The following is a 17,393-nucleotide window of genomic DNA, read 5'->3' as shown; positions in this document are numbered from 1 at the left end:
ACCTAACTGTAAATGTACAATAGTTTGGCAGCATTTCCAATAGAAAATGACCACAAAAAAATGGTGGACGTCTACATTTGTTCTTGCCTTTTAATGTCAGATTATAATGCCAGCAAGCCCCTTGTTGTTGCTCCTTCAAAAAACTATATTTGTCAATTTTTTTCAGGTTTCACAGTTTGGGATTTTGTATATAGAACAGCTAATTGTTTTACATTAATAAAGTATAAAACACAACAACCAATGGATAAGAATACTTAAATAATGTATGTTCATTTGATAAAACATTTTTAATCCTGGGTCACTCTGATGAGATCATGTGGGAAGCATCATCAACATCATGAGAAAGGTCCATGTGTCTATTGGTTGCATTTTCGAGCTTTTCACCAACTCTAATTAATTAAATAACATACAAAATCAAGATACATTAGAGTACTTTATATTTATAAGGGCAGCTGAAAGTCAAGAATTTTACCTGATGTTTGCATCAAACTGCCACATAAGCTTATGCAATCATTCTGTTTGGTCTTCACTGCACACTTTTTTGTTTTGTGTACAGGATGTGGTGTAGCAGCTTCCTGAGTAGCAGAGGTATGCAGGCGCATTAAGTCGTTTGCCTTTCTGTCATGCTTCTACATTGTACACACACTAGAGTAGACTTCTGATAGTTTACTGGCATTCATTTCAGAGTTAGAGTATTAATATTGGGATTGGCTTTCGTGGATATGGCTGGATGGACAATAAAACTGGTATTGGAGTAATCAATAGCCTAATTACTTGTCTGAGGATCAGTGTGGTCAGAGAAGACACTAAGGTTAAAGAGAAAGGGTAGGTACATGAAATGGCATCCATCATCATGCGCATCCTGCACTTGGGAGCTGAGAAAAAGAAGGTCAAATACTATGAGAACTTACAAAGGGACATTGACCCACGAGAGACATGGGAGACACAGGGAGAACTTGGAGATGGGGCCTTCGGGAAGGTCTATAAGGTAAGAATGCTGTAAATAGTGCCCCAATACTTAAGACCTCTATTTCATTAGAAAATCCCAAATGACTAAGCTGGTAAAGAATATAAAAACATATAAACAGAGATGAAAAAATACAATTTTGAACAGTAAAACCTAAGGCGATGTCTTTCAGCTATTAGTTGAATTTAGTCAGATGTACAGCCATTTATATTTTAGGGTTATGGCTAACCCTAATGTCTATCATTAAATCCATGATATTCCCTTTTCTTCACAGAATTACTTACTGTACATCAACCTTAGGTAAAAAGCTGATTATTTCAGTTCTGCCTGTACTGCATTATTACATTTGTACTTATAATACGTTTGTTATGAGAATGTCACCTTGCACCTCTATGCTATTTTTCCCCTTGCCCACTGCTAAAATCAATTTCTTCAACAACAAAAAAATACAAACTTTTCTTATTTCAAGACCATCCCAGAAACACTTTTTTTTATCACACCAGTCTATAATCTGATAAATAAGCACTGCTTGAGCATTCCATTTACTGTAATTGGAAGTTGTGAGTGCTGTCATTTCAGCCTGGCACTGCCCGACCAACTCATAATTGTATATTAGTATGGAACCTCTCACTTCATTTTAGATTTCCAAGGGGCGTTATCAAGGGCTCAGACAAAAATACCTCTGGAGCACTGAATAGAATAGAATTGGATAGACACAGACAATCAAAGCAATAAAACGTAAACAACCTTGGTTGTTTGCAAACATCAGTTTGAATGGGATGGTGGCCAGACCCATCTGCCAGAGCAAATAAACAATGAACTGGCAGATTAGTCTGGATCCAAGGCAACTGGGTGATATGAAAGCAGAATTGGGGTCAGGGCTCAAGGGGTCCTTCCCTTTAGGATTAGGGTGTGAAATGCTTATAACAACGTTATTAGGCTGTGTCTTTAAATGGTAAAATTGTTGAAAGCAGTGACATATCATGTCACTGGGGTATCATGATTAAGGAGAGGGATCGTATTATTTTTTATATTTTATAACAACCCGAGGGTTAATGCAAAGTACTAACTTGTCAACAATCATAACCAGGGCCATTGCCAGACATTGTTAACATTTGGGGCTTAGCCAAAACCTAACATCGGACCTTGAGAATGCTTAATTTGACTTCAGCTCTGGAAATTACATTACATTTACATTACATTTATTCATTTAGCAGATGCTTTTATCCAAAGCGACTACCAAGAGACAGCTTTACAAAAGTGCATAGGTCACTGATCATAACAACAAGATAGCCCCAAATATTGTGGGTAAGAGAGTAAGACTAGATAAATAGATAACAAATCAAATAACTGCCAATAAATGCCATAGCTCCAGGTTAGTATTTAAAACTAAATGCATCCATCGAACATCCTAGACGCTTGAATGCCCAACATCAACAGTCTCCTGGCTGTTCCCATTGTCAGGCTGCACACCCGTCAAATTTACTTCAGCCATGAATGGAACTAAAAGAGGGTGCAGGGTCCAGGGATAGTGAGGCAAGGACAGCAAACCTGTCACAGAGGTTTAGATGAGGAGAGGATGGCAGTGGGAATAGACTGTGACAGATAATCACATTAACCTTTTGCCTGACCACTACACTAACAAGCCTTAAGCTCAAGGAGGTGGATAAAAGTGGCACAAGGGGTAAACATGTCATGTGATTCCACTGACTTCAATTGGAGCTACTCCAGTAGGCAGTGGTGAGTACTTTACCTGGGAGGGGTAGGGGTAGCCCTGATTTGTTCAAATGGTGGTTTCAGGTGTTTCCTCCATGTTTGCGTTCATTTGGAACAGTGTACTCTCTTTAAAATATTCACGAAAACACTTTAAACTCAAAAAGATCGATGATTGTTTGAACATTATCAGTTCAATGATCAGTGCAGTCCCAGCCCAAGGGCTAACCTGATACATTATACAATTTTAAAACATTTAAAATGTTTTCCCACTAAACCCAGAGAGAAGTACAATGTGAACACACAAATAAACAACTATATTAACACAATATTTTACTGTGCCTTTTTCCTATTTGTCTTCATTGTATTGTCCAGATCCATTTAGTATGATATAACTGATAAGAATAGTGAAATTACACAGAATGTACAGTACACTGCTACACATCATTTTACTTAATGACATTACAGGATTAGACAGGCAGCTGCAGAGCCTGATCCATGCAAAAAGAGAATAATAAAGCACTTTTGGAAAGGATTTTGGATGTGACATTGCACTTAGCATCTAAAACCTGCTCTTTTTTGGGCATGCACAGAAGCTTTTCAATTGTGTACAATTTCCTCTGCACTCATGAGCTATAATGATCCACTTTTAAATGAGAAGTTACAAAAGAATATGAAGGTGGATTATCATTCATTTTCCATGGTTTAAGTGATTCCACCACATTTTGTTGAAATCCGTTTCATAGAGAAGTCTCTGGGAACTGTCTTTGTTGGGATTTAATGTTTGTGTGTGAGACATTACCTTATAATATAAGATAGAATCATTATCTGTAGTGTAAACGAGAGTGAATACCAACAGAAGAATATTGTAGGGGATTTTGGCACATCTTTTTGGGGGCGCTACCCACACGGTTAGCTGTGTTGCTCATTCCACAAATGCACGATCCTTACAAGTTGTACCTCGTTGTAAAGGTGACTAATCAGGCTTTCCAATGATATAGAATACAATACAAATTGGTATTATTGAAGGGGAGGAATAATCAACCGAAATAACGTTTCCGACCTTTTTTTAAGGGGTTTATTATAAACAAATCCTCTTTATTTTGAGCAGGGAATTCAGGCAGTTCTGCGCCATGTGAGCGATGCTTTTCTTGAAATCTTGAAAGGTTGTCATTGAGGATGAAGGCCAGGTTTCTTGGCAAGTGAGAGGCTGTCACAGAGATGCTGTCAATAGTGATGGAGGGCCAGAGACGATCTGGTAGGGATGAAGAGTAGCTTTGTCTAGTCGGGATTGAGATTCAGGTTGTGGGAGGGCATTCATGAGGAGACAGACAGAAAAGCCATGATTTTTTTTGTTGGTTCGAGGGGCGGAGGGTGAGAAGAAAAACAGTATTTTCTTACAAAATGCATTACTTTTGTGTTTAATTTATTAAGAATTGTAAGACAAATATATGGAAGTTAATTAAATATGTTAATTAAGTGGTATATCCTCTCAAGGTTTCTTCCATTTTTATGTTAATCTATTTTCATGGATTAAAATTTTTTCATGTCTTCTTTGAAGATTTGGATTGGTTATAAGTGCTGACCAGTGGGCATCAGTTAAGCCCTCTGTGACATTATTTGAAAAAATAAATATTGATTTGTTTTGTTAGGGAACAATAACTGAAGTCTAAAATCGTATCTTGGTGATACTGATTTAGAGTTATATGTATCTGTGGATTATGAACAGCACAACGTAGTATGGCAAATACATGTTTGTAATTATGTCCTTACTTTGCATATGTCTTAACCTACACACCAAGATCCTTATTACACTATTATGTAATAACTGTAAAATGATACTACTGACTACATTATCATGAATAAAGGAATATTTTTAAGGTATATGTTTTTTTCTCCAAAAATATCTTCAGAAAGGCCTAGAATTCAGACCACTGTGACATGCCTTCTCCTTACTTATCTTCATTCCATTCCTTTGTGTCTAGGTGCAGAACAAGAAAAAAGGTACTGCAGCAGCTGCTAAAGTGATCAAGGTGCGCAATGAGGAGCAGCTTGAGGACCACATTACTGAAATTGACATCCTGGCAACCTGTCACCATGACAACGTTCTTGCATTTTTGGATGCCACCTTCTTTGAGGGTTGGTTATGGGTGAGGAATTTGTATATATGTTGGTCTTTGAATAGTAACTAATGAACATATTAGACAATAAACACATGTTCTAACATTACTTTATGGTTGGTAATCAAGTTTCAATGCTCAATGAGTGTGAATCTGTGCTTGTTCTCGTGAAATGTAGTTATCAGTCTAGTAATTGAACCAAAATGTGTTTTGATGCTTTTAAGATGGTTAGACTCTGTGTTGAGTTGTCAATGTCAGTAGTCAATGTTTTGAAAGGCTAGTGTACAAAATAAAGTCTAATATTTATTAGTATTGGAACAAAAAACTTAAACACGTCCTTGTAGTTAAGTTGCCTATTAAATGCCATCTCAAACCAGTAGTGCCTTAATATAAAATTGAGTAAAGTTTGGCAGTGGAATTGATCAAACTTTCCAAGTTTAATGAAAGCGAAAGAGTTGTTCTTTCGCTTTGAAAATTGTTTTAGTTACTTTGTGTGGTAATTAATCATTACTAATAGAGATTATTTCTCTGTCCAAGATCATGGTAGAATTTTGTCCAGGGGGTGCACTGGATGACATCATACTGGGTAAGTGCATCAAACATTTATTATGAAATTTGACATATGTGTAGTAGGTGAAAAGTGGGAGTTAAATAGGTGACATTTTAATATGAAATCAAGAGTTTAAAAACACTGCCTCGAACATATACAGTTTTGAATAAATACATTTTAAATATGTCTAAACACTTGTTTTCAAATGCTAAGGTCAGAATCAGAAACTGATTTATTTGCCAAGTAAGTTTGCACAAACAAGGAATTTACTATGGCAGGAAGGTGCAGTATCTAACTCTAATTCTATACAATCTAAAATATGAAATATAGAAATATGAAATAAGATATAGAGAAGTGTGCAACATTGGTTGGTGCAAAAATTGCAATGTGCAGTAAAGTGAAAGATGGATTTTATGAAAATGCAAGTGACAGTTTGGAGTTTTGGGCATTATTGATGAGGCCAGCTGCAGACGGAAAGAAAATGTTCTTGTGGTGTGAGGTTTCGGTCCTGATGGACCGCAGCCTCCTGCCCGAGGGGAGTGGCTTCAACAGTGTGTGTCCAGGATGGGAGGAGTCAGACACAATATTTCTTGCTCGCTTTAGGGACCTAGAGGTGTGCAGGTCCTAGAGAGATAGCAGATTGCAGCCAATCACCTTCTCAGCAGTGCGGATGATACACTGCAGTCTGCTCTTGTCCTTGGCAGTGGCAGCAGCGTACCAGATGGTGATGGAAGAGGTGAGGATGGACTCAATGATGGCTGTGTAGAAGTGCACCATCATTGTCTTTGGCAGGTTGAACTTCTTCCGCTGCCGCAGGAAGTACATCCTCTGTTGTGCTTTCTTGGTGAGGGAGCTGATGTTCAGTTCCCATTTGAGGTTCTGGGAGAGGATAGTGCCCAGGAAGCAGAAGGACTCCACAGTGTTGACTGGGGAGTCGCACAGGGTGACGGGGCTGAGTGTCTCCACTGTCTTAATAGCATTGAGCTCTAAGTTGTTCTGGCTGCACCAGTTCACTAGGTTGTCAGCTTCCCACCTGTAGCCAGACTCATCCCCACCAGAGATGAGTCCAATGAGGGTAGTGTCATCCGCAAACTTCAGGAGTTTGATGGACTGATGGTTGGAGGTGCAGCTGTTGGTGTACAAGGAGAAGAGCAGGGGGGAAAGGACGCAGCCCTGAGGAGATCCAGTGCTGATGGACCGGGAGTCGGAGACGTGTTTCCCCATCTTCCCGCACTGCTTCCTGTCAGACAGGAAGTCAGTGATCCACCTGCAGGTGGAGTCAGGCACGTTTTTCTGGTAGAGCTAGTCCTGTAGCAGAGCTGGGATGATGGTTCTGAAGGCAGAGGTTAAGTCCAAACAGGATCCTAGCATAGGATGTGCCCCCAAGGTGGTGGAGGGGGCCTCTGGGGTGGGTATGTGTGGGTCAGGACAGACCAATTGTCTTTCAAATCGTCAGTAGAACTCATTCAGGTCATTGGCCAGGTGAGAGTTGTTAATGGAGTGGGGGGCTAGAGGTAGCTAGAGTGTAGTGGTAGCTAGAGGAAACGAACGATTCATTCATTTCCCGACTCGGTTTTTCTACAAGTCTTTGGATCATTTTTCACGTGACCTGCATAGAATTTTTTAGTAGAGGAAACAGTTTCCTCATTCCCTTTTGCATGGCCGCTGTTTTAGTAAGATGTGAATGATATTCGCTCAAGTCATCATACTGACTGGTTTTGTTATTTTCACTTAACATTTAGACTTACAGTTTAGTGCACTGTAATTGTTTGCCGTGATTAATTAAATTCTAGTGTGATAATAAATGACCAAATCATACAAACTGTCATGATACATTATTTTAATGCAGGAATTTCTTTTAAAATTGTATCTGCTGGTGCACATGTCATGCACTAACCTACATGAGAATATGATACGTGTTTGCAGTGGACGCCCCCCCCCCCCCCCCCGTTGAAATGAACGAATGACTCGAAAAAAGATTCGTGTAACATGTAGTTTTTGAACATTTTCAACCATGTTGGAAACGGTATTGCTGGTTCCCCTGGGCAGGGCATGAATGGAGCAGGTAAAGGCACATAAATAGACATACTCGTCGCCAAAAATGTGGTTTTGTAGCATTGAAAAAGTAGACTCAGCAATCAAGAGACGTGCGCAGCTTCAGTTTCTCTTTACTTCACTCTTCCTCTGCGTACATTTGCGCATTTTACTAAATGTATCAGCGTTGTAGTACCCCCTCTGGTGGTTACTCCAAGTCATTGTACAACACAACATTTTCCCTTTTTCTGAAGCAATTACTTATTAGTATGTGAACATTTATACTGTGTAACTCTTATGTAACACGAGTTAGGTTAGCAGACTTACAATTTGTATTACCAACAGTAATATAATAATATTTATGAATCATCTGATCTACTACAACGAATTAAATCATTTGTGATATTGCATCAGACTTGTAACCTCATATTACAACACTTTCATAACAAGACTGTAGTGTTTATAACATGTGTACCACTAACAACAGTAATGGGTTAAGTTTAGCTTTCACTTTATCTTACAAAACCTGTCAGCCATCTTGGTGTGCTTCTAGCTCTCTGGCTACGTATAGGACTGGATCAGGTATATTAGGATTTTCAGGCAGTGCAAGAGTATCAAATACAGTGTCATGGTTTTGGTCAAAACCACTTAAGGCTTGTTTTGGAAAATGTGCAAGTTTTGAAGCATTCCACTTGCGTCCATCACTCAGAAGGTAAGTATTTTGTCCGACTTTTCTCATCACAGTCAGTGGTTCTGTGAACTTGGATGATCCTTTGGGAACATGTTCAGGTCGGCGAACACGAACAGTGTCACTCACTTTGAATGTAGGTGGTTTTGCTCGCATTCTCTTGTCTGTGTATTCCTTCATTCGGTTCAGTTTTTTCTTTACAGTTTCTTTGATTTGTGCATGCATTTTGTTTTTGTTTGCTACAGGAAGAATGTTCAGTTTGGTGCGCATTTTCCTATTTCGGAGTGGCTCAAATGGGGTTGCACCAGCAGTTGCATGCGGAGTGGCTCTGTAGTTGTGGAAAAACTCGGTAACAGCCTCTTTCCATGGTCTGCAACTTCTTTCTGTTGTCTGTATGCACTCTTTCAGTACTATGTTAAATCTCTCAACAGCACCATTTGCTTTTGGGTAGTACACACTAGATCTCAGGTGCTGTATCTCTCTCTCACAGAAAGTTTGCAAAGGCATGGGAAGTAAACTGACATCCATTATCTGAGACTAGGAATTTTGGATTACCCTCCCTACTGAACACAGTGGCTAAAAAGCAAATGACAGCATCTGAAGTGACAGTGGAGGAAAATGCAACCTCAGGCCATTTACTGTAGTAGTCTGTGAGTACAATGGCAAAATGACAGTCCCAAGTAGCGTTTTCAAAAGGTCCTGAAATGTCAATAGCAACTTTTTCCCATGGCCTACTTGGCAGGTCAACTGTTATAAGCGGTGCAGGAGCAGTAACAGCAACTTTATCACTGAACTGACAGTTAACACAGGAGGCAATGACAGAGTGTACTAGTTTGTCTAGTTGTGGCCACCAGTAAAGCTCACGCAACCTCTGTTTGGTACGGACTATACCTTGGTGTCCCTCATGTGCCAAATCAACCAAGCGATCAGTCCCTCTCATAATGAGTGAATCGTGTACTGACAGCTCGTCTCGTACCTGAAAATATGGTGTAATGTTCTCTGGTAGGCCTTTCTTGGATTTGGGCCAACCTTTCTCAATCTGCTGACGTAACAGTATCAGCTCTGGACAGCTTTCACAGGCAGAAGTGAACAGAAGTGAAAAGCGAAATGGCACACAGTGACTCTTTGAACACAGCAGCAATCATATCCGGTTCATCTGTGGCCTCGTTTGCAGCAGTCAGTGGCAGCCTAGAGAGGCAATCTGCAGTCACGTTCAGATGTCCTGGGCGGTAAGTGATGTCATAAGTGAAACAAAGCAGTCGGGCTGACCACCTGGCGATTCTGAGTCCAGCACGGTCAGAACCTTTGGAGGTGAGCAGTGTTGTAAGTGCCTGATGATCTGTACGGAAGACAAAACGGCGTCCCCAGAGGTAGGTCCTCCACCTTTCTACAGCCCACACGCAAGTGCTTCACGTTCAACTGTAGAGTATTTGTGTTCGGCAGGGGAGAGTGTTCTGGACGCAATCGCTATAACTCTCTCACTTTGATCTGAACGCATTCGTGTCATTACCGCACCCAGTCCATAATCAGAAGCATCAGTACTAACGTAGGTCGGCAACTCAGGGTCATACAGAGCTAATGCAGGGCTATTAACTATTAGTCCTTTGAGTGCAGTAAAGCTAGTCTTTGCTTGAATTGACCACCTGAAGTTTAAATCAGTAGAGTCTCTGAGCACTGCACGTAGTGGCTCAGCAACTGTGGCAAAATCTGGAATGAACTTACTGTACCAGGATGCGAGACCAAGGAAAGATCTCAGGGAAGACGTATCATGTGGGGTAGGAGCATTGATCACTTCAGTAAGTCTGTCCTGGTCAGGGCAAAGTCCATCTTTTGAAATAGTGTGTCCCAGGTAGTTCAGGGATGACTGGTTGAACTTGCATTTGTGCATGTTTAGTTTGAGTCCAGCATTGGTTGCATGTAACACTTTGCGCAAGTTGTCATCATGGTCCTTTTGTGTGGCACCATAGCAGATGATGTCATCCAGGTACGCTTGTACACCTGGCAAACCTGCAAGAACGATTGACATCATTTTCTGAAAGGCTGATGGAGCCGAAGCTAAGCCAAATGGCACCCTGCATAAAAAGTCCTTCATGAGTGATAAATTCAGTAATATCACGACTTTCAGGATGCAGTAGCAGTTGGTGGTAGGCAGAAGCTAGGTCAATAGTGGAGAAAACAGTAGCCCCTCTCAGGTTTGAGAACAGTTCATCCATGTGTGGTAAGGGATGACAGTCCGCAACAATAGCCTTGTTTGGCTCTCTCAGATCCACACACATGCGTGGTCTCCCGCCATCTCTCCTCTGTGTCACAACTATGGGAGAGACCCAAGGAGAAGCATCAATGCGCTCTATTATCCCCTTGTCTTGAAGATCTTTTATCTCCTCTGAAACAGCTTGTCTCACTGAAAATGGGAGTCTCCTCAGTTTTTGATGAACAGGAGCAGCATTGGGCAGCATTTGCACTTTGTGGACAAAGCTTTTAGCACAGCCTATTTCCTGAACTACAACCTCTGGAGCATTATCTGTTTCAGTACTTGGCACACAAGTACCAGTAGTAGTAGGCATTTGAGACTGGTAATAAGGGACAGTAGTTACAACTCTCCTCCCTTGAAGTTATCCCTTGAAGTTATCCCTTGAAGTTATTTGAGGCATTGCATTCGCAATGCCTCAAATAAGTTTAAGCCAAGGAGAGCTGCACCTGACTCAACCATAACCAGTGCCTACAGTAGAATGACCATCATGTATAATAGTAGCTTTTAAGAACCCTTTAACAGTGATTTTCTCTTTAGCATAAGTAACAAGAGCAAATGTAGGTTCAGTTAAGACACATTTCGGAAAGAGAGTGTAGCAAGTGCTCTGTGGAATAATAGAAACAGATGACCCTGTATCTACAATCAGCTCAATGTCCTTGCATTGTCCATGAACGGTCACTTCGACAGTGCAATTGATTTTATCTTGCACAGCATTGTTCATGTAAAGAACTGTGGGCTCATTAATCACAACAAATCACACCAGCATGTAACTTTAACAGCAGGACAAGCAGGGTTGTTGGCAAGATGAGCAGTAGATCCACAACGAAAGCAGGAACGGTGGTTATCCGATTGTCGGACCTTGGCAGGAGTCACAGGCTTCTTGTCCCAGCGTCGACTTGACTTTGGCTGCTTCTATATAGCTCTCACCGGAGCAGCAGCTGCCGTAGCATTAGCATCGGAGAGGATATTAGCATCTCTTAATCCACTCTTGATTTGCAGTGTTAATGTAGTAGCTTTAGAAAGCGTTAGGTCCGGCTCAAGTAAAGGCCCTTGCACACTGAGTGCGAAATTTTCGAATGCGTTTTTTCGCAATCGTCAGCCTCAACATTCGGTGGCTCTGTATTGCCAAAAAAAATATCAAAATGCTGCCTATGGATGCAAATACGTAGAAAATCGAACCCTATCTGAACTTTTTTTTGACGGACGAAAGTTTCGGAGGCAGTGTGTAAGCGTGATTGACATAACGTTAGGTCGTATTTATTTTTTAACGTGCGAACATTTCGGATACGAATTTCGGACTCAAGTGTGCAATGGCCTTAAAAGTCTGTCTCTTATGTGAGTATTTGCAACACGCTCGATTAGCTGGTCACGTAGCATTTGGTCCTCCATGTTGCCAAAATCACATGCTGCAGCTAACTCACGCAGTGAAGCTAGGAACTGATTTACTGTCTCATCCGGTCTCTGGGCTCTTTGTCGAAACCTGTGTCGCTCAGCAATGACATTAACATTGGGCACAAAATGTCCTGTAAGTGCAGCAGTATACGTGGTTCCACTATCGGGTATTGTGTAGACCAATTATCACCTTACGTCACACGACTGTCAAGCATGCTCAACTGCGCATGTCGGATGCAAAAGACGAATTTCTCCCGGGTATAGTACACTTGGAGTGTCGATCAGGTCATCATATATCTCTGGCCACTGGATTTCAGGGCTTGACATTAACTTTTTGAGGCATTTGCGTTTCATTTATCCATGCACAAAAGTCACTTGACCCGATATCTTTAAATAGCCTGACCAAGTGATAGGGCAAAACTAGCCTGGCTAACAGAGGTCACTTTCTCAGGCAAATGACAAATGGAACAGGATCGGTTAAAGAAATCCGAGTTGCTGGCTATCTTCAGTAGGCTTGTATCTACAAAAGGCAGCCTCCCTGATGTTTATAGTGTAGAATGGAGTGAAATACAACATTGTGCACACTGCCAGTGAGCGAGTGTAACGGGGACGCAGTTTCACTCAGATTGCCAGTTTTACACAAATCACAAAAATAATCGGACCAGCTAGCTAAAAGCAGAATTCCCATATCTCTTGAAACCTGCCCTGCTCGACTTTTTAGGTGCAGAATTGACTGTAAAACTCTAAAATTATGAACTTTGTGACATGACGTGAGGACATGGCTGCCCCCTAAGACTATGCAGTCTACCGGGTTAACAAACAAATAATTGGTCATAGAAAAGTCTCTGACCCTCGGTCGACAGTGCATGAAGTAAAACCGCGCGCTTTCTTTCTTCAAGCCAGCTATCTCCAGTAGCGGCTATCACCAACATGTAGTTTTTGAACATTTTCAACCATGTTGGAAACGGTATTGCTGGTTCCCCTGGGCAGGGCATGAATGGAGCAGGTAAAGGCACATAAATAGACATACTCGTCGCCAAAAATGTGGTATTGTAGCATTGAAAAAGTAGACTCAGCAATCAAGAAACGTGCGCAGCTTCAGTTTCTCTTTACTTCACTCTTCCTCTGCGTACAGCATTTTACTAAATGTATCAGCGTTGTAGTACCCCCTCTGGTGGTTACTCCAAGTCATTGTACAACACAACAAATAGCAAATGGGATGTGACATGAGCGGTTACGTGACACTGACATAAATTCACAAAAGTAACATTTCCCAAATAGGTTAAAAGAAATATTGAAGTCACTCATTGTTGTAGCTAATTACATGCTAGGCTTTGACTCCGTCCCTGTTGTTATGGTTAATTATTTCAGACACTTTGTACAGGCTCATACTATGTAGCCAGCGCAATAATTTAGAACGGTGAACAGACAGTTTTGCTGCAACTACGTAGTAGGTGTCCATATATCACCTGATAATGGACACCCCTGCAGCCAATCAGAATCGAGGATTCACCCAGAACATAGTATAATGGGGACCGTGGAGGGGGGGGGGGAAGTTGACTGTTACACGGCATGCTCATCTGCACTGCTTGCAAAACACCTTTTGTGTTTGCAAGCAGCAAAACTCTTTCTCACTAGTCTCAGCAGGGTTTTCTATGCATTTTAAACTATTTGCTTTGTGTGACTCTCAGTTATAGGGGTGGACTGTAAACATTTGTCAGACATGATAAGCTTCTTCGTGGTGTTGCTTTCTGAAGTTTGTAAGTGTCACGCATAAGCTGAGTAAATCAGAGTAAACCAATGAATAACCAGTTAAAAGACTGTCAGAAAGTATGTTCACCATAAATTTTCTATTCAGTTCAGTTCAATTCAGATGTTGGGGGAAGTTACTAAAAAGTAATATATTAGTTATTACTTATTATTGTTCAGTAAGAGTAGTGTGATTAAGTTACATTATTACTTTCTGTCCAAAGTAATATTATTACATATATATTACTTTTACTTTTAATAGTAGCAATTTTGACTTTGTAAAAAATTAGCAAGAACATTTTAGACACAGTAGGCTACAGACGCAAAATAGTGTTTCTTTAAAGAAGAACGTTTATTTCAAACAATCTTAAACATCAAAAAGGCTTCTAAATTCAAAAATAATCATATATTTGTGTGAATAAATTATACTATGTTAGCAGTCATTGTGGAAACGGGTCGGCATCTCTCTTAAGGTTTAAAATAGATTTTTCGCTAGCTTCCAGCTTAGTTTCTCTGTGGACACTTTCGAGCAGTGTTGGGGTAGTTACTCAAAAAAAAGTAATAGATTACACATTACTACACTAAAACAAACAACCTGTAGAATATACTCAATAAATGTGAGGTAACAATTTGCACTCTGTTTGGGTAGATTTCACCACATGTTTAAAGTAAAGTGTACCTACGTTTTACAACTATGATACACAAAAATAAATTAGGTAAAGTCTACCTAACATTTATAAACACTTTATACAACTGATTACTTACAAAAAGTATTTATAATATTAACTCTAGATTGTAAGCACTTAATACCTAATAATTGTTATTAATAATTGGACAATATGACTTATTAACCATTACTTATTCAGGGAAGGTAAGCTTTACTTAAAAAAATATTGTCAGACAAAGGATATAATTGATCATGTCAACAAAAAATAAATATTCAATCAAATGTTAAAAAATAGCCCTTTCCACTCTACGTAGTACAAGTAAATTATATATGCAATCCATTTTATGTCTTTCCAAATAATATATTGTATACGATGTCTTGATGATCTCCCTATTTATGTTTTTAATATATTTATGTGTGAGTGCATGGGGTTGCAAGCATGCTTCAGTGTGCTTTAGTGTGGTTGAAGGGTGTATGTAGATGTAAGCAGTTTTTTGTTTTTTGGTTTGCACAAGCAAATTTTGTTGTGTATCTAATGCACAATGACAAATAAAGTCTATTCTATTCTATGATAAACACTGTCTTATTGACCAACAGTTTAAACGTAAAAAATGTGAGTTTTGTGCATTTAAGATCACATTAGCTCACTTTAATTTATTTTTTTTACTCAATGTACTCTAACTCATTTAGAGAGACATGCTTTTACATAGGCAATTAAGTACATTTCCAACCAATTTAAGATAGAAGAAAATCAAACGTAAGTTCCAAGATCCAAAAAGTCCTTTGGGATGAAGAAGAAAACAGTCTGTGCGGCAACACGGTTACAAACAGTTCATCAGTAGCTTACTTTTGAGGCTTTGGACCTTCTTGAGCAGTTTCTACGCCCTCAACCTTGAGTATCCCAAGAAGCTCAAGTATACTTTTGTAGTATTTCAGAAACTTTGGAGCTTGATGGAGCAAAACTGCTCAAGAAGGTCCAAAGCCTCATGATGAAGACAGGCAAGAGTGACCCCCCCCCCCCCCCCCCCAATTAATGAACGAATTACTTTTAACCTGACATCTTTGAAAGACAGATGCAGTGATTAATGCATCCATGGCCAGGATATAATTATAAAATATGACATGATTTTAAAAGTGACCTATAACATCAACTATGCAATACACTTAAATGTATTTAGTGCTAATAACATTATTAAGCCTATTTGGAGAGATGTTTATAATGTGACAATATGTCAGTCATCGTGTGATAACAAAAATATGACTAGGCCTAGAATACTTGTTCTGAGCAGGTGTTGTCAGTGAACAGGCTGTAAAACTGTTGGCTAAGTTACAGACACATGAAAAACTGATGCTAATTATCTGTGAAACATTTTCTAACAGCAGTCAAGTTGTCATTGTTTGTGTCAAACAAGTTGTGAATTTGTTGTAACATTAAAACAGGAGATCATGACTTAGCCTACTCTGTGCTCAAAGTGATGCTCGAGCTCCAGTGGTTTCCTCTGTGGGTGAACGAAACTTTCGGAAGATGTTGTAGCAGAATCACGTGAACAATTCCAGGATATGCTTTTTCTTCATTGGTTTTTGCGTTAAATCTTACCCAGATACAATAGTGCTATTTTCTGATTGGCTATTGTGTAGCCCCTTTCTGTTTTTTGATCGGTTGAGCGCTGCGGCATATTAAATATATTATAAATAGTTTTTCCGCGTGAGAAATACAATGTGTGGCGGGAGTCTGTGACAAAAGACCGAAATGAGTGACTGTCACGCTCAATGCGTGACACTTGAGAGCCCTGCAATCGACACGTCTGCTGGATTCTCTTCGGCTGCAGGATTATGGATCACAAGCACCTTCATGGTTTGGTCCATGTGGCCGTCATGTACGTCCTCCATCTTAAAAAAAGACACAAAAACAACACTTGCATTAGGAGGCGTGGCATGTCAGTCCCAAAATGGCCACATCGCCGACATATCGCTCCAATAAACAGCGGTGGCCAATGCCATATCTATGTATATACTGTATATCCATGTGTGATTGGTATCTAACACTAAACAATTACATCAGGGCAAGCCATGTGATACCTTAGTCGATCATTTAATAACATACCTGGCAGTGTTGGAATAGCTCCTCTTGACGTTCCCCAAGGTACTCAATTAGGCAACAGACAACTGCATCCCTCTTTTGCTCGACACATTGGGACTCTAAATAGATGCATTTTAGTGACTAAACTTATTTCTGCAAATTCTTTACACTTTTTGTGAAAAAACAAAAAAACAACAACTACACCTAATTTACAATGTTCAGGAGATTAAGCATCCTGGTACCAGCAGCTCCTCCTTTCAACTGCAGAAGACGTGGTGTGTACCTGTCAAGCTTCAGCATGAACGTCTGTTCCAGGGAAATTGTTGTTATTCGTCTGAACTCCTCTTTGATCTAGGAAATGAGTAAAGGAACATTCTCAATTCACACAACTTTCTCAATGATAGTTACCAATTCTAAAAGACCCAAAACTAAGTTTGAGTAGACAAATGAGATGAACTTGGTGAACAAAAATAAAATAATTAACAAAACATTCTTACTTGAGCCTCACTGAATAATCCAGGCCAACTCTCTTTGAAGACACTGACAGCTGGGCTGAGGGTCACCACCTCCACTCTTCGCATTGAAAAGGTTTTGGAAATGTTTTCTCCGATTATCTTTGCGTTATTCTTCTTTTTTGTTTCTTCAACTAACTCAAGTCTCTTTCTCCAACGTGTCCTCATTTTCTCCAACAGGGTGGGGAGGAAGATAATTGACCTCTGCTTTCTTTGGCCTTTTAACATTTTTGGCTGGGGCTGCATCACTCCTTTGCTTCCTCTTTAATGCACGGTAGTTGTGCATCTTGTACTTGAGGCGTTGCTGCCAACCATACATCCCTGCAAAGGACCCAGGCTAGTTAAAGCATGGAAACTTCTCAACAAGGGCTTCAGCCACTGAGCAAATTTTCTGACCTGAAGGGTAGGCTGAGTAAGAGAATATGGCTTTGGCAAGGTCTTGCATTATTGCCGATTTAACACTGGCATCATGGAAGTGTGTTCCATTGGCATGATATGTCTTGTTTGCCTCTGCGAGGATAAGTTCAACATTGCGGGAAAACTTTGGGACTTGAAACGGCACTGGCCATGGAGCAGAGCAGCATGACGCAGGGAGGAGAATGGTGTCTTGTGAGCTGGATGATGCAGAGTCATCCACAGCGTTGGTGTCTACTTCACTATTATCTTCAGG

At 40.2% G+C, this 17,393-nt stretch overlaps 1 protein-coding gene across 1 annotated transcript in view; it reads left to right on the top strand.

The window, feature by feature from the left end:
• Nucleotides 1-651: 651 nt before the first annotated feature.
• si:dkey-81j8.6 (serine/threonine-protein kinase 10) overlaps nucleotides 652-17,393 on the top strand; it is a 73,352-nt gene continuing 56,610 nt past the window's right edge. The window contains exons 1-3 of the mRNA XM_062483519.1: nucleotides 652-988; nucleotides 4,666-4,830; nucleotides 5,338-5,386. Of these exons, the coding sequence (XP_062339503.1) occupies nucleotides 839-988; nucleotides 4,666-4,830; nucleotides 5,338-5,386 (364 nt within the window). The 5' untranslated portion in view covers nucleotides 652-838. The remainder of the gene's footprint in view (nucleotides 989-4,665; nucleotides 4,831-5,337; nucleotides 5,387-17,393) is intronic.

The sequence above is a fragment of the Osmerus eperlanus genome, chromosome 1 (genome assembly GCF_963692335.1).
Source record: "Osmerus eperlanus chromosome 1, fOsmEpe2.1, whole genome shotgun sequence".
NCBI lineage: Eukaryota > Metazoa > Chordata > Actinopteri > Osmeriformes > Osmeridae > Osmerus > Osmerus eperlanus.
This window is presented reverse-complemented; position numbering and strand designations above follow the sequence as displayed.